The sequence below is a fragment of the Oryctolagus cuniculus genome, chromosome 5 (assembly GCF_051225735.1).
Source record: "Oryctolagus cuniculus isolate XC-2025 breed Fujian yellow rabbit chromosome 5, ASM5122573v1, whole genome shotgun sequence".
NCBI lineage: Eukaryota > Metazoa > Chordata > Mammalia > Lagomorpha > Leporidae > Oryctolagus > Oryctolagus cuniculus.
In genome coordinates this window covers 148,703,586-148,721,725 of record NC_142871.1, presented here as the reverse complement: position 1 = coordinate 148,721,725, position 18,140 = coordinate 148,703,586, and the positions used below count along the sequence as shown (strand labels likewise).

The 18,140-nt window shown below is 44.1% G+C and overlaps 1 protein-coding gene and 1 long non-coding RNA gene across 29 annotated transcripts in view; one reads left to right on the top strand and one right to left on the bottom strand.

Annotated features, from left to right (window-relative positions):
* LOC149126784 (uncharacterized) overlaps positions 1 to 17,138 on the top strand; it is a 73,933-nt gene extending 56,795 nt beyond the window's left edge. For 9 of the 23 annotated variants that reach the window (XR_016234224.1, XR_016234207.1, XR_016234227.1 and 6 more), the window contains 5 exons: positions 268 to 434; positions 1,353 to 1,486; positions 2,904 to 3,092; positions 4,276 to 4,423; positions 5,324 to 17,138. This is a non-coding gene — a long non-coding RNA (uncharacterized LOC149126784). Of the gene's footprint in view, positions 1 to 267; positions 435 to 1,352; positions 1,487 to 2,804; positions 3,093 to 4,275; positions 4,424 to 5,323 lie in introns of all 23 variants that reach the window. The other 14 variants (XR_016234212.1, XR_016234210.1, XR_016234208.1 and 11 more) reach the window with 14 other exon arrangements.
* CDKAL1 (CDKAL1 threonylcarbamoyladenosine tRNA methylthiotransferase) overlaps positions 628 to 18,140 on the bottom strand; it is a 731,906-nt gene continuing 714,393 nt past the window's right edge. For all 6 annotated transcript variants that reach the window (XM_008262511.5, XM_002714231.6, XM_089333334.1 and 3 more), the window contains one exon: positions 628 to 1,513. In XM_008262511.5, the coding sequence (XP_008260733.1) occupies positions 1,343 to 1,513 (171 nt within the window). In that variant the 3' untranslated portion in view covers positions 628 to 1,342. The remainder of the gene's footprint in view (positions 1,514 to 18,140) is intronic.

Genomic DNA, 18,140 nt, shown 5'->3' with positions numbered 1-18,140 from the left:
GGGAGTTGCCGCCTCACAGGGGCAGGTGCTGATGGGGGGTGGAGCCTGCACAGCTGGAACAATACTTGAAGGCCCACGCCCAGGCATAAGCATGGCAGTGTAGCTGTCAGATGGGGGAGGAGGGGAGGAGAGCACAGGACTGGAGGGGATGAGAGGGAAACGGTGGAGACAGCACGAGAATTTGCTTCCTTTCAGTTACGGGTGTGGAGAGTTTGTGTCCCATACAGTTTGACTCTAGGCTTTGCGTGATATTTTTCTCTCCACTAGGTTTTTGTTAAATGAGCCACCTTGGTACTCACTCCGTTTATCCGCAAAGAAATGATCCACATACGGCTCAAGAGTGGAAGCATCTTGTGCCAGCCCCTCCCCCGACTCCCACAGAGAAGTGAGGGGGCTCTGGAGTGGATGCTGGACTTGATCTTTTCATTATCAATGTGAGTTCCCCTCCCAGCACAAACTGGGCTCAGGAGAAATGTAGCAAGGGCTAAATATACATAAGTGTGTGTGTGTGTATTTAAATTCACCAGCTGACTTATTTAAATTTTAATATATGGATTCCATAAAAGACAAGTAAGTGGGGTATTTAAAGATGAACACCGGATAACTGAAATTCGGATGAAGACTGCCTTTGCTTATTACACGGATGCCTTTTATTGGGAGGGAAGTCACTCCACTTAGTAAAGTCCAGCGGTGTTGGGCGGAAAGAAAACGTCACAAAAGGCGCACGGTTTGTTTTCGACAGATCCAGTTTTTTGGAGTTTGTAGATGCTATGGAGGTGGGTGATGGCTCACGTGTCACAGAGTGTTGCCAAGACTCCTTTAATTGGCAGCTTTTTCCTGGTGCATTCCAAAAAGGATTTGAGTTCCAAAAATAGGTTGTCTATAAAAATTTTGGGGAATACATCTGCTGTGAAAAAATAAGATGTTTGCAGCATTAGGACTCCAGACAATGCATGGGCAAGATTCACTTACAAATGTTGATGAAAGGTTAAAAATTCTTCCACATAAGGAAACGATGACCAGAGTCCTTGTACAATTAGGCTGTGACTTACAGATTTCTTTTTTAAAATGCCACCACTCATATTTCTTGCTAAAAACAAACCAAAAGGAGTTTAATTTGAAAAATATGCTATGGCAGCTGCGATTGGGTTTCAGGTCAAATAACCAATGGGCTCCCCTCAATGTGAGCCAGGGTGAGCCTCATTAAGTTGTAGGCTGGAGAGGAGGCAGCGGGGACAGCACAAATCATTGCCCCCGGAGAAGTGATGTGGATGCCTTCCTGGTCGCTGCAGATTTAATTAGGGATTTATTCTTCTTCATGGACACTTCCTTCAGTTGTTTTCTAATTACAGACTCTGACTAAAAAAGCAGCAAGAAATGCCAGCAGAGCGAGACCCACAGCAACCCTCAGGGCGCAGTCCTGATGCAGGCTTGGCGTTGGCCGCATTGTCCTGGAACTCGACGAGCCGCGGGATGTTGAACTCAGGTGGTGCCCAAGCTTGTTTCTGAGTTCCTAATAAAGAGACAAACAGAAGGGAAATGACTTTAAGATGCAGAGACAGCCCTGGTGTGAAGGCCAGCAAACAGTGGGTTCCTCAGGGGCCCTACCGTTGATGTCCCCTTCACCATGGGCTGATTAGAACCCCAGCCAAGGTAGGGAGGAACAAGTCACAATTCCTTTCCAAGAATGCCCAAACCAACTTGATGTTCCTAATGCATAGCTATAGGAGAGAGACAAACCATTTCTACAGGGAATCAAGGCCAAATTCATGGAAGGCAGGATTTGTGGCCAGTAGAGTCGCATCGGAATGGTCTGGGGCTACAACCAGACTTAGCCACAGGAGAATGAGAGCTGGAAAAGACAAGGATGCCATGGTATTCAGCAGACACCTTCCTGGGGACAGGGATTCTCAGCTGGAGCATGTGGCCACTTGGGTGTCTTGTGTTGCAGATTTTTCCCGTATGTACCTGCTTTAGAAGCAGTGCCTCCCCACATAACCCTAACACTTTGAGAGGTGGTGTTGGGAAAGAGGCAGATGAGAAATACCACATGGAAGGAACAATACAGAGGAGGGGCGTCCTGGAAGCAGATCACAAAGTGTCGTGCATAACCACTTTTCTTAGCTGATCTTGTTTTTCCCCACCAAGCTCTCTCAAGTGCCGCTGGTGCACTTGAACTTCTGTGCAGAGAGCTGTAAGTCATCACATTTTGCGGAAGCACTGCAATGATCCTTCCACAGGCAGGCGAGGGAATCCGGTGGTAGGTCTTGGCCACGGATGAAGTGGGAGATCACGAGGGCCTATGTTAGGATTATGGCGGAAGGGATGGAAAGGAAACAATTGTTTTTGATACAGAAGCAACAGGATGTGAAATTAGATGAGTGGATAATGAGAGGTACAAAGAACAGGAATGGGGAAATGAAAATAACTTCTACAGTCCAATTTCCACAGGCTCATATTTACACATGATGGCTGTGGAAGAATTCTGGCTTTGACTGCAGCAGACAAATTGCAAAATTAATAAAGCTGCTGGCCACCAGGATAAAGCTCTCAACCCTAATGACAGTCAAACCATCACTCACTTCTCCACTCCTCGGGGAACTGGGCCGATACCCTGAGGGTCTCCCTGCACTCTAGGTCCTCAAACTGACTTCCCCACAGCAGGAGTAGGCAAGCGTGGAGCTCAGTGGTGCACCCAGAGCTGCCCTGGCCCCCATGAGACAGCTCTCTTACGAGACTGGCTTTCTGCATGATATTTTGGAGTTGGAAACATGTTGCTGACCTTCTGTTTTCATGAGAAATAGCTCCAAGGCTGCAGGGGCAGCAGTCATACCGATATCGCAATCTTGGCCTCAGGAGGCAGAGAAAAACGGTGGTTGAACAAGGCGATCCTCTTTCAACAGAGATCTGGATGTAAAAGCAGTGATTCACAGGCTCACAAGACTAAGGAAGCCAGGTGAGAGCCCGGAGTGCCTGCTTTCAATGCAATAATAAAAGACTCAAGACAGCAGGAAGGAAAGAGTTGCCGCATTTTTCCTCCCCCAGCTCTAAGTAGCACAGCCTGGAGAAAGATGCATTGTCTCCTGCTTGGGGTAAGTTAAGGGAATTAAGCCCAGACCTTAGACTTGAAACCCAGTACTAGGCCAGGTAACATGAAACCTGTAGCTAGACAGGGCCTCACTACCCACTGCGTCAGGCCAGTGCCTGTGGACTGAGTCTCTGGGCTCTTCTTAGCCAGATGACCAAAGGACCACCTCCACTGCCCCTTTCCTAGACTCTGATAGCAGATTAAAACACAGCCAGAGGGGAGTCAGAAGGCAAAGTGAGCTTAGGCCTTTGTGTTACAGCTGAGTGTTGGGCATCCCAGGGTGAGACCCAGCACCAGGTAAAGCCCAAAAGGCATCTATCCCCCAGGCCAGAGCTCCCAGAGCCTATAAATCGGCCAGGCAGATGGTGGAGACCTGCACCTTGGTGGGAAAGTCTTATTTTGGACCACGTCACTGCCAGTTTCACAAGGACTGGGTTTGTACTCCTGAGACCACACAGGGCCTGGTGACTCAGACTCAGGAAAAGCCCAGGTGCTAGCCTGGGTGGCTCAGGGCCTGCCTCTACCATCATTCCCCAAACCTCAGGCAGACAGTGAGTTAAGACTTGACTTGCAAGGCAGAAGGGCAGGAAAGTGAGCTCAGCACTTTTGCCTGGTAGCTCACTGCCACTCCTACAGCAACAAGATCTAGTACCAGACTGAGCCGAGAGGCCCCTAGCCCTGTGCCAGTGCTTGAAGACAGAGCACCTAGACCTGAGCACAAGATAAAGAGCTGTGCCTTGCTAGGATGGATGAGTGTTTCGGCCTGCACCGCTGTTGAGTCTTGCACTGGGCTGGTACAGATCCGAAAGGCTGTGGCTACAAGATAGAGCTGCAACTCGCCTTAATGCCAGTCAAGGTAGGCCAGGGCATGTCACCTCGCAGCCCGGTGTGCATCTTGGAACTCAATGCTGGCAAGGTGGTTGTAGGCATTCTCACAACAACAGGCAGATCTCAACCATACCAGTGCTTGTGGGGGGAGCCTCAGGAACCCTGTGGCACTGGCTGATATCCTGGTCAGTATCGCCTGTGGTTTCAGTGAGCCTGGATTGCAGTTCTATCTAAATGACGTGACCCTTGGCCCTACCGTGCGTCTGTCTAGATGGGCTATGGGCACCATGTCTGACATAGCCGTGCAATGTATATCGGTGGTTGCAGGCATTCTTACTCTGTTTCTCCCCCAATCCCAGGAAAATGAATCCAGAGAGAGGTTGTTTCAGGGATGAAAAGGTAAATGGTGCCAAGACATTCCATAGAAACATGGGGACCTGTATACCTCTGCTGGATTCCAGGCTGGTGCTACTGTGACTCCAGCCCTGCTCCTGCCAATGTGGGGACGTAAGTGACACCATGGGCCACTACTGAGACCCATTTACCCCTGCTAGGACTGAGATACGTGCCCCTGCCACTGATTACTGTGGGGATAATACAGGGAGACTATACTATAGCCTCCAACTGGAACTAAAGCTAAAATAGCCTACCAAACCAACACCTGAACATATGTCTTCAGGAAAAAGCCATTTGCCACAAAGGACACTCATTAAAATTTATAGAAACAACTGATCAGCAGATGTGCAAATATCAACATATGGACAGAGGAAGTATGAAAAAGTAAGGCAGTGTGACATCTCCAGAGAAAAGGAGATTGAGGAAATGCCTGATAAAGAATGCAAAGGGATGATTGTAAGAATTGTCAAACAAATACAGAAGAATATGCACAGACAATTGAATGAATTTAGGAAAACAATGCATATGACTGAGAAAGTCAGCAAAGAGAGAAAGACCTGGAAAAATGAACCAAACAGAAACCTTGGAAACAAAGATCTTAATAAGCCAAATTAAAAAAAATACAGTTGAAAGTCTCAACAACAGATAAGATCAAGTGGAAGAAAGAATGTCTGAACTTGAAGACGGTCTTTTTGAAGTTAGCTGTCAGACTATAACATATAACAAAGAGAAAGAGACACCTATGGGAGCCCATTAACTAAACATAGAAAACCTATTCCACTAACTAATAGCTTAAAGATACCCCAAAGTTGAGAAAGATATGAACATTCAAGTATAGAAGGCCCCTAAAACCCCAAATAGACATGATCAGAAAAGATCCCCTCACTGCAACACATTAAAGTCAAACTCTGAAAATTAAAACACAAATAGAATTCTACAATCTTCAAGATAAAATTGCCAAGTTATACTTAAGGGGGCACCCTTTAACTAACGGATTTTCTTTCCTTACAGGACAGGAGAGAATAGAATGGTATACGCCAAGTTCTGAAAGAAAACAAACTGCTGCCCGGCCGGCGCCGCGGCTCACTAGGCTAATCCTCCGCCTAGCGGCGCCAGCACACCGGGTTCTAGTCCCGGTCGGGGCGCCGGATTCTGTCCCGGTTGCCCCTCTTCCAGGCCAGCCCTCTGCTGTGGCCAGGGAGTGCAGTGGAGGATGGCCCAGGTGCTTGGGCCCTGCACCCCATGGGAGACCAGGAAAAGCACCTGGCTCCTGCCATCGGATCAGCGCGGTGCGCCGGCCGCGGCGGCCATTGGAGAGTGAACCAACGGCAAAGGAAGCCCTTTCTCTCTGTCTCTCTCTCTCACTGTCCACTCTGCCTGTCAAAAAAAAAAAAAAAAAACAAACAAACAAAAAAAAAAAACACTGCTGCCCAAGGACACCATATCCAGAGAAACTATCCTTAAGGAGAAATGAAGACATCCCCAGACAAGCAAAGAATGGAAGAGCTGATCACCACCCGATCAGCCTCCCCAAAGACGCATAAGGGGGTCATCCATACAGAAGCAAAAGAAAGATACCCACCGTCATGAAAACATGTGAAACTATAAAGCCTCTGGAAAGAGGAGAGGATCCAAGATGTCTGAATAGGAAAAAGACAAGAACAGAGGAGGGACTGCATTCCCAGGGGACAGTGAAAGAGAAGTCTGCAGAAAGAAGAATGACTCCATGGAGTGGCAGATAGGGCACAGACAGTGGATGGTAGGGATGTCATCTTCTTGGAACCAGGCAAGAGGAACCTGTGCCACTGGTGATACTGCCTGAGGGCCACTTTTAGTCCCCATTGCCTTTGAGCCTGGTCTGCAGGGTTGGTAGGGGATGGGGTGCCCACTTGGGTCTGAGAAGCAGGGGTACCCTGCTCCCCTTCCTTCACTCTATCAAGGCACCAGACTCAACTTGCCCAAGTGGAGCAGCGACTGACCCCTGATGGTCAGGCAGCTGACTTGGGGCTGAGCGTGGCTCCCCTGTTCCCTGGGGTAGGTGACTACAGGAGGTTCTGGATCACACCAAAGTATGCATAGATCCTGTGTGTGGTCATGAGCCTGAGTGGGTGGGTGCACAGGCTCTGTGGGCTGGTTCACCTTGGCTGACAGAGCTCCCTGGCCTGTCACTGAAGGAGCAGACACTCCACTAAGCCATAGAGGCATATTTCTAAGAATAAAGCCCTCAGAGGAGAAAACTGCAAGTGTTTCCACAGATGGCTACAAATGTAGAAATATAAGAAACACGGACGAGGAAGACACAACTCTTCAATATTAGAATGTGAAGACAAGGAGATTGATGAAATGCCTCAAAAGGATTTCAAAAGAATCATCATGATTACTCAAAAACACAGAGAAGCAAATACATGAGTTAAAGAAAACCAAACATGACATGGATGAGAAGTTCTACTGGGAGACAGATATTGAAGAATACTCAAACTAAAATATTAGAAATGAAGTCAGTATGTCAAAAAAAAAATATAGTGGAAATCCTTAACAGACTTGCTGAGTCAGAAGAAAAAGTATCTGAGTTAGAAATTGGGTATCTGGAAAAATATCAGTCACATACAAAACACAAAGAAGAAAAAAATTAGACCAAAAGAAGTGTTTGAGATTTATGGAATACCACTTGTTCCCTTTAAATTTTTAAATTAGATTTTTTTAAATGACAAGACTAAATCATTACTTATCAATAACTTTATAAATGGATAGATTGTACAGATTAAAATACTCAATGATAAGCTGCCTATAAGAATCTCAATTCAGAGTAGAAGTGCTGAAAGATATTCATGTATGAACACAAGTAGCTATGCTTATCATCAGAGACCCTGAAACAAAAATTAGGCAAAGAAGGCTACTATATAATGACCAAGAGATCAATTCTGAAAGATAATTATTGTAAATGTATATGTACTTTATGCCAAAAGCACCCAATTATCATATCTAAAGGGACAAAGAGGCTCCAATACCATAACTGAGGGGGGGAGGGGGCTTCAATACCCCACTTACATTAGTGGACATCATCTATATTCATTAAATAAAAGTTAAAAAAAAAACATTAGTGGACATCAACACAAACATTAAATGGTACTATAGACCAAATGGACCTAACATTTACAGAAAATTTGACCCAACAGCTGCAGAATACATATTCTTTTCACCAGCACATGGAACATTCTGTAGGCTAGGCCATACCTTATGCCACAAAGTAAGTCTCAAATTCAGAAACATTGGAAAAAACAAATGATGCAGTTTTAATCACAACAGAGTAAAATTATAAATCAACAGCAAAGGAAATTTTAAATATTATACTAAATATATTAACTATTATACATAGAGAATGAACAAAATGCTTTTAAAATTTTCCTTAGATTTCATTTATAATTCCTCAAAACATATATGGGGCCAGTGCTGTAGTAAAGCAGATAAAGCCACTGCCTGTGGTGCCAGCCTCCCGTATGAGCACCAGTTCCAGTCCCAGCTGCTCTATTTCCAATCCAGCTCCCTGCTAATGTGTCTGGGAAAGCAGCAGAATATGGCCCAAGTCCTTGGGCCCTTGCTCCCATGAAGGAAACCCAGAAATAACTCCTGCCTCTCGAATGGTGCAGCTCTGGCCATTGAGGCCATTTGGGGAGTGAACCAGCAGATGGAAGATTTTTCTGTCTCTCAAATTCTTTCAAATAAGTCTTTAAAAAAATGCGTACTGAAACTTACAGGATACAGGAAAAAGCACTACTAACAGGGAAGTTTATAGCAATAAGGTCCTACATCAAAAAAATATTTTAAAGATCTCAAATAAGAACCTAGAAAAACATGAATAAACCCAACAATATAAGAATTTTTAAAAAGATCAACAAAATTAATAAAGCTGTAGTTAGACAAAAAAAGAATCACATGGAAAAGGAAGTATTATAAATAATCTCACAAATATAAATGATCATTAGGGACTATCATTAACAATATATCAGCACATTGGGAAGCTGAGAAGAAATGGATTCATTTCTGGACGCACTTGACTTCCAAACCAGAAAAGACGAATAATGAATAGAAAGACTGAATTAGTAACAAAAAGTCTCCCAACGAAATAAAACCGGGCTGTGATGGCTTCACTGCTTCACTTCTACCAGACTGGCAAGGAAGAACTAACAATAGTTCCTCTCAAACTGCACTAGAAAATTGAAAGGGAGAAAACCTTCCCAAACTCATTCTACAAGGTCAGTATCACCTTGGCTTCAAAACCAGAGAAGGACCCAACAAAAAATAATGAACCAATATCCCTAATGAACACACAGACATAAAAATTCTCAACAAGATACTATTAAACAATCCAAGAACACCTCAGAAAGATTCACCATGACCAAGGGATGCTGCAGTGATTCAATATATGTAAATCAAACATTGTACATCAATGAAATGAAGGATAAAAATCAAATGACTATCTCAATAGATGCAGAGAAAAGCATTCAGTAGAATTCAACATTCATGATTAAAAGCCTAGACTAATTAAAAGGGAGAGGGATTATACAACAACATAGTTATATATGACATGCACAGCCAACGTCGTATTGAATGGGGAGAAGCTGCAAGCATTTCCTCTATGATGAGAAACCAGACATGGATGTCCACTCTCATTCTTATTGAATACAGCACAGGAGGTTCTAGCCATGGCTATTTAGAAAAGAGGAAGTCAAATTACCTGTGTAGATATTATTTTCTATGTAGGGAAACCTAAGGACTCCATGAAAAGACTTAGAACTGACTGATGAATTTAGTTAAGTTGCAGGATAAAAAATAAACACCAATGAGAAACTCAGAAAGAAATTATAAGTGCAATGTCATTCACAATAAATACAAAAAATATCTTGGGATAAATTTAACCAAGGATGTGAAAAATTTTCTCCAATGCAATTTATAAAACACTGATGAAAGAAACTGGAGACGCACAAAAATGAAAAGATTTCCTATGTCCATGGATCAGAATAATTCTTAATAAAATGTCCATTTACAGGTTCAATGCAATCTCCATCAAAATGCCAATGATATTCTTTATAGAACTAGAGAAGACAATCTTTAGTAAAAGGTGAAAGATTTATACGATCTGAAGAGAAACCAGAGTATAATAAAACAATCTTAACATTTACACGGAAGCAGAAAGGATCCCCAATAGCCAAAGATGAAGGTAGCACAATACTTGATTTAAAGACATACTATGAGTTACTGTAACCATATGTTAAACACATAAACAGACACATAAATAGCATAAAAACCCCAGCAATGCATCAACCCATCTACAGCCAACTGTTTCTTGACCAAGGGGCCAAGACACACACCAGAAAACTGACAGTCTCTTTAATAAATGGTGCCGATGAAACTGTATCTCCATGTGTCAAAGATTTAATCTTGCTACTCCTCCCACTCCCAACTCTCACTCTATATAAAAAATCAACTCAAGATCAAAAAAAAAAAAAATCTAACACAGGCAGCTAGCAAGATACTAGAAGAAAACACAGGGGAAACCCTTCAAAACATCATTGTAGGCAGTGATATTTTTGGAAAAACCCCTAAAAGCACTTCCAACAAATGCAAAACTAGACAAACAGCACTGTATCAAACTAAGACTACACAGCGAAGGAAACAATCAGAGTGAAAAGACAAGCAAAAGAAGGGGGGAAATATTTGAAACTATTGATCTGACACCAGATTAATCCATATGGAGTTTTTAAAGTTCCTTAACCAAAAAACTATCAATTTAAGAAATAGACAAAGGATCTGAATAGACATTTCCCAAAAAATGCAAATGGCTGACAAGCATATGAGCAGATGCTCAATATCACCTCACTCTATTATCAGAAAGACAAATAAAAAATTGTGGCAATGATAGGGAATAAAGGGAGTCTTAATAAACTGTTGGTAGCAGTACAAAATAGTACAGCTATGGTGCAGAACAGGTTCATCAGAAAACTAAGAACAAATCTGCCATATAGCCCAGCCATTCCATTTCTGGATATATATATATGTGTGTGTGTGTGTGTGTGTGTATATATATAAAATATGTATATATGTATATATTCCAAATTAATGGAAATTAGCACACTAAAGATATTAGCACTCCAAAGTTCACTGCATCAATATTCAGTATCCAAGATATGGAATCAAATCTCGCATCCACTGATGAATGAATGGAATATTATTCAGCTATAAAAAGAACGGAATCCTGCCATATGAAGCAAAATGGGTGAAACTGGAGATCATAATGTTAAGTTAAATAATCCAGACACAAATATCATATGTTGTCTTCCTTATGTAAAAGAATAGTGATTACTAGAAGTTGTGAGTGGGGGAGGTAGAGGGAAATTGGGTAACATGTACTAAACACAGTGAGATAGAAGTAATAGGTTCCAGTGTTTCACAGCATAGTGGAGCTACTGTTGTTAACAATGTTGTATATATTGCATGAGGAGCAGGTGGGCTCTAAACCCAAAGAAAAAGAAATGCTGATTACCTGAAGTGGTTTGTTTATGGTATACATGTGTTAAAATAGCAAATGGCACCCCATTAAAATGTACAAGTATGACATTAAAATTTTCAAAAAAAAAAAAAAAACCCCACAGAGTCCTTCTGTATCTGAAATTATGGAAGGTATTTGAATCCCTCAGAAGCAGCAAGGCTGTCTGACTCTTCTTTGGGTTCTTGGAAAGTAGCTTGGCTGCAGATACAAGTTAAGTGTTTAAGAATGAATGAATGTGCAGCAGACTCATAGAATGACAATTGCTTTAAGTAGCAATCCGACCTCAGAATCAGCCCTTAAGGCATTCTGATCTGGCTGAAAAGCCCAGGGGTAGCATTTCAGGTATGGAAAGCCAAGACACTCTGGTAAAAAATGTCCTACATAAAGGACCCCTGTGGGTGAGACCCCAGTGGAAAGAAGCAGCCACCAAAGAAGGATGTACTTTTCTCTAAAGGGAGGAGATAACTTCCACTTTTTTTATGGCCTTGTCTAAAATACTGACGGAGTTTGTGGACTCAAAAGGCTTCCATAGCCAAGGCAGCTCCTGTCAAGAGCCTTGGGTGATCATTGACATCATACATAAGAGTGTTAATTGTTAAATAAACAAGAGTCACCATGCATTACCCATGCAGGACCTCTGTTCCCAAAGAGTTGTATCATCAGACTTAATTATAAAACTTGTTCTCAAAATTCACTTCCTTTTAGTGTATTAAATGGAGGATATTATTATGTCTCATAGTTATGTCTAAGAACTCACAAAAGATGTATCACCCTTCTGTTCTTAAAGGACAATCAAGTTTCTAAAAGGAAAGAAGGGAGAGCAAGGAAGGGAAAAGAGGAAGGGGGAAAAAAGGCGAAACCACCTTCAGGAAGCAGTAACATAGAACAGCTCTTGTCTAGACTGTTGAGGAACAGATCTCTTAGTTTTTTTTAATTCCATTCTTTTTCTTTCTCAGACTAAACAGGAAGGGGAGGGAATATGTTCCTAATGTATTTATGAGGTACATACAAATAGAATGTATACAGAGGTGTGTGTTCCAGGGAGGTGTGTAACCATCAAACATGCCTAAGATTTCGGTGATCCATGGGTCATGTGGTGTTTGCAGGGCACTAATGTACATGAGTCATGAACTGTAGTCTCTAGTAATTAATTAAACCATCACTTTCTAAGATTGGTTCTGCAAGACCAGAACTGAGAGGCTGATTTGTCTCCTAGACTTGAGTCTTTTAACCTTTGCCACTCACAGATGGCTCTGAGAAGTCAATGAAGACCATAGACTCTTTCCTAGGGATGTGTACAGGTGCCCGTGCACACACACGCACACCCACACTCAGTCTGTATAGTACTGCAGCAGAGTCAGAAGTAGCCTCAATCAGCAGTGGATCTAGACCGTGTCTCCCCAAAGACACCAATTTAAACAGCTTTTCATGAGTCAACCTACCTTCAGAAGTCTTTTTCTAATCATTTTTAAAAAATTTTTATTTAAAAGGTAGAGAAGAGAATCTACCTCCTGGTTCACTTCCCAAGTACCTGGGAGGCAGAAACTCAATCCAGGTCCCCCATGTCTGTGGCAGGGATCCAAGTACTGACCCATCACCTTCTGCCTCCCAAGGCTCACATCACAAGGAAGCTGTAATCCACCGTAGAACCAGGGCTCAAACCCAAGGCACTCTGATATGAGATGCAGGTATCCAGCATGCTCTCTTAACAGCCACACCAAATACCCACCCCTGAGGCCTTCACTTATGTGTGTAACCATGAATACAGAATTAGGTACAGGTCTTAGAAGGCGTCACACAAAGCAAGAGGTGCTGAAACCCCAGCTCCACTAGGGAAAAATCTACCCTGCCTTTGGCACCCGTGCAGAGTGCTGCAATTTGAGAAGCTGCTGCTTTGATTAGTGGTCAGGTTGACCCAGGCAGAGGTAGGGGAGTCTTAAAGCATTAAGCAGTAGCTTTGGGTTTATAATACATGTTGCTCCACAAAGCTATAGTTCAGGGAATGTGCCTGTGCCGTCAGCCTGAAAACAAAAATCCCTCCAAAATCCCTCTGACATTTGATGACAACTTCATAAGATACCTTCTTCTCTGCCAACTCATTTGCCATAAAATTTTGCTCAAAACATCAAAGTTACCTATTAAACTATGGGAGTGGATTATCAGTGGTTGCTTTCGAAGTAGGCAAAGTTTTCTTTCTGGCTCTGAAGCATGGAACTCATTTGAACATAACTGATCCACAGACGGGGTTCTGGAGCCGCCCTCCTGTTGCTAGTGGACAAACCAAACGTCCACTTTGAGACATCATTTTTAAAAGCTAGAATTTGGGGCTGGCATGCAGTGCAGGGGTTGTCACCCCTCAGGATGCACACATCCCATATCAGAGTACCAGTTTGAGTCTGGGCTACTGTGTTTCTGATCTAGCTTCCGGCTTACGTGCACCCTGGGAGGCAGCAGTTGCTGCCTCCAGTACGTGGGTCCCCGCCACCCATGTGGGAGATCTGGATGGAGCTCCTGGCTTCTGACGCAGCCCTAACTGTTGTGCACATTTGGGAAGTTCAACAGTAGACAGCAGATACCTCTCTGGCTGCCTCTCAATCAGCCTTTCTATCTCTCTGCCTTTCAAATAAAATGAGAATTAAAAAAAAAAAAACTTCCATTGCTACTCAAAAATCCTTTTTCGAAACAGGCAGAAATGTGATACAAGGCAGGATCTGACTTTTGTTCAAAGAGGCATGTGTTGAGTTATGGTAGACGGACAAACACCCTAGCAATTCCCGTTAGGTACTCTTGTTAGCTTTTATTACCACAGGCTTTCCCCTCTTGTAAATTTCACTGCTCCCTTAAGTAATTTCTAAATCCACTTACTTGCTAACTCTTAAATATGTTCTAATTTTCAAAAATAGACCTTTTCCAATCCTGCGTAAGTAAGCAATGTGTTACAGCAGAACCCAGCATATACAATGAGAAGAAAACTTTGGTGTTCAGAAACTTCAGGGATCAGATTTCAATCGTTAAGAGGAAGCCAGAGCAAGCTAGAGGCTAAGATCCTCCCCCAGTCGTCTCCCCACAAATACCAATTAAAGAACTTTCCACGAGCCAGTCCACCTTCAGGCGAGCCGGGGAAGCCAGGGAAGAGGCCATGATGCCTGGTCTTAGGGCACTGAGAGAGATGCACTGAAGAAGGCAGGAAGGAAAGTGCTGGCGGCCCCACTCCTCCCTGTCCCCAAGCAGCAGAGCGTGGAGACACCTCCTGCCTGGGGCATGGAGAGGGCGTCAAGTCCAGGCCTAGTACCAGGCTTGGCATGGTAACACCTAGTGCTGAGCAGAGCTCCACAACCCCGTGCCCCAAAGCCAGGACCTGTGGACTGAGCCTCTGGACCTGAGTTAGCCAAGGGACTGCCTCCGGCACCCCTCCCCAACCTCAGAATAGAGGAAGACCCCCACTCACTGCTGGGTGGGGCAGGAAAGCAAGCATGGGGCTGGATGTCACAGAGCTCAGAGATACACACAGCCTTATTCAGAAGGGAACAATGCACATGGCCTCTGCCATCTGTTTTCTGAGATCTGCCCTGAGCCAGGACGGGCTTCCCTTGGCAGGGAAGGGGTAAGCAGGAGGGCCCTGGCAGTTACCTCATGTCAGACACCTGAGGCATCCACCCCTGGAGAACCCTGGGGCCCCTGCAGGCCCTAAGCCTGGGGAGCTGCTGCCACTGCAGGGCCCAGGAGGAAGAGCCCAGCCCATGCTGTGCATCCTTTGCACCGAGCCATGGTGAGACCCCACCCGCCCTGTGGCCCTGTGAAGCAGCTGCTCCACAGACTGAGTGAGCTCTGTAAGCTAGCCGGGAGGTCTTGCCCACCCGCCTATGGCCCCAGGGAGGCCGTGGGTGGCACACCCTGAGCAGCTTGGTCTGCACAGGCCCTCAGGAAAGAGTTGGGTGGCCATTTCCCACCCCGTTGCTGTCGCAGAAGCAGCTGGCTGGCCAAACCCTCAGCCAGGGACGGAAGCAACCAGGGAACAACCCTGAGAGGCTCAGCACACAGATGAGTGGCCCCACCTATTCCTCCAGGAAGCGGCTGAGTAGTCTTTGCTGAGTGGCCCTTGGAAGAAACTGGGTGGCCCTGCCTACCCTCCTTTGTTCCTAAGAACCAGCTGGGCAGCCTGGGCTCAGAAGCTTAACCTACTGAGACTCTGAGAAGCAGACACATGGCCCTGACATCCATCCTGCACCCCAGGAAGCAGCTGGGCAGACCTCCCTGGGCAGGTTGGCCCCCAGAGGGCCTGTGAAGTTACCTGTGCAGCATTTAAACACTGCCAGGTGTCCCACTTGGGCACGCTGCTGTGGCTCAGCCCTTCTGCAGCCGTCAAACACTGACAGGTAGCCCACGTTGCTACTGTGCACATTGTACTGTATTTACAGGACCACATCCAGGAGCACCACGTACAGAGCTGCCAGTGAACCCTCTCCACGTAAGGAAGTTGCATCCCAACTGGCAATGTAATCCCACAACCCCTGCAGCCTGGGCCACCGAGGTACGCTCAGACACCACCAATGTTGCATACAGCTGAAGAAGCTGTGTAGACACTATGCTGAAGTGCCTACCTGGAACCAAAGTCAACACAGTATATCCAGTCAACATCCCAGGCCATCTCCAGCATAGGTTCTGGCAAAGAGATACCCTGCAATATTGGTAGAAGCAACTGACTCAAGAGATGGCACAAAAACCCACTTAAGGACCCAAGAAGCATGAAAAGGCAAGGCAACGTGAAGTCACCAGGAGAACACAGTAATTCTCCAGTAACAGACTACGTTGACTAACTGGCTGACAAAGAATTCAACATGATGTCATTAAGGAAACTAAATGAGACACAAGAAAATACAATGTATTCAATGAAATTAGGAAGAAGGCAACTCATAGGGCAACATTTAACAATTTACATTATAGGTATTCCAGAAGAAGAGAAAGGAAAATACATAGAAAACTTATTCAATGTGCAATAATTTCCAAACCCTTTCCAAATCTTAGGAAGATATAGAAATCCAAGTCTAGGAAGCCCAAAGAACTACTAGTAGACTCGATCAAAAAAGATCCTTTCTGAGGCATATTATAATCAAACTGCTATGTATAAAAAATTCTAAAAATATCAAGATAATCAAGAGAGAAAGCATTAAATGTATCCAGTCATTTATAAAGGAAGCCCCATGAAACTAAAAGCAGACTTCTCAGTGGAAATCTTACAGGCCAGGAGAAAACAGGATGACACAGACCAAGTCCTGAGGGGGTGGGAGGAAGAGTGGTAGAACAACATAAAAATCTGCCAGCCAAGAACACTATACACAGCAAGGTTATCCATCAGAAATGGAGACATAAAGACTCCAAGGAGGGGCTGGTCTTGTGGCGTAGTGGGTAAAGCCACTGCCTGTGGGTGCTGGTTCAAGTCCGGCTGCTCTGCTTCCGATCCAGCTCTCTGCTATGGACTGGGAAAGCAGTGGAGGATGGCCCAAGTCCTTGGGGCCCTTGCACCCGCACAGGAGACTGGGAGGAAGCTCCTGGCTCCTGGCTTTGGGTCAGTGCAGCTCAGGCCATTGTGGCTAATTGGGGAGTGAACCAGGGGATGGAAGACCTCTCTCTGCCTCTCTGTAAGTCTCCCTTTCAAATAAATAGATAAATCTAAAAAAAAAAAAAAAAAAAAAAAAAAAGATTCCGTGGAAGCAGCAAAACCTGAAGGAATTTATCACTTCGAGACTGGCCTACAAGAATTGCTTAATGCAGTCCCACAATAGAAGTGAAAGACAACCACCACTACCATGAAAACCCATGAAAGTACTCATCTCTCTGGTAGAGAAGATACAGAGCAAGGGAGAAAAAAAACTAAAGCATACTTCTACTTTTGTAATGGATTTCATTTGCTATGTATCTAGTTAAAGATATTTCTAGTATTGGGGCCAGCGCTGTGGTGCAGCGGGTTAAAGCCCAAGACTACAGTGTCGGCATCCCATGTGGGCACCGGTTTAAGTCCTGGCTGCTCCTCTTCTGACCCAGCTCTCTGCTATGGCCTGGGAAAGCAGTAGAAGATGGCTCAAGTCCTTGGATCCCTGCACCCACGTGGGAGACCTGGAAGAAGCCCCTGGCTCCTGGCTTCAAATCAACTCAGCTCTGGCCATTGCAGTCATTTGGGAAGTGAACCAGTGGAATGGAAGATGTCTCTCTCTCTCTGGCTCTACTTCTCTCTGTAACTACTCGGTCTTTCAAATAAATAAAATAATTATTTCAAAAAAAGACATTTCTTGTATTAACTTATGGCTCTCTATATTTTTTTGTATTCATTCGGTTTTGACATCAGGGTTACACTGGTCTCTTAAAATGGGTTGCAAAGCATTTTATCCTTCCCTATTTTCTGAAAGAACACATTGTGCTATTAAAATTCTTTAAATGTTTTGTAGAATTCACCAGTGAAACCATTTAGGCATTTAGTTATGTCTGGGGGTAAGATTTTTAAAGTGAATTTAATTTCTTTCTTTTTTTAGATTTATTTATTTGAAAGGCTGAGTTACAGAGAGAAAGGGAGAAACAGAGAGAGTTTCCATCCACTGGTTCACTCCCCATATGGGCACAACAGCCAGGGCTAAACCAGGCCAAATCTAGAAGCTTTTTCCAGTTTTCCCATGTGAATGCAGGGGCCCAAGCACTTGGGCTATCTTCTCTTGCTTTCCCGGGCACATCAGCAGAGAGCTGGATAGGAAGAGGAGCAGCTGGGTCATGAACCATTATCCACATGAGACACTGGCATTGCAGGTGGTGGCTTGACTTACCACGCTACAATGCTGGCCCTGAATTTAATTACTTTTCTTAAACACATATAGTGCTATTCAAAAGGTTTTCTTTCCATGTCATTTTTATGAATTTGTGTTTTGAAGAAATCTGTGCATTTCAGACAGTTGCCAAAATTTAGGCATAAAATCCTTAAGAAAAATAAGAGTTGAGCTACCCTATGATGTAGTAATCCCACCACTGGGAAATGAAATCAATCTCTCAAAGAAACATCTGTAGTCTCATGCTTATTGTAGCACTATTCACAATCGTAAAGATGTGGAATCAGCCTAAGTGAATGAATTTAGAAAAGGTAATACTATTCAGCCATGAAAAAGACTGAAATGCTATCACTGGCAACAACACGGGTAAACCTAGAGGACATTATGTTAGGTGAGATAAATCAGGCACGACAGACTAACACCACATGATCTTTCTCATATGTGGAATCTAAGAAAGGCTGCATCAGTT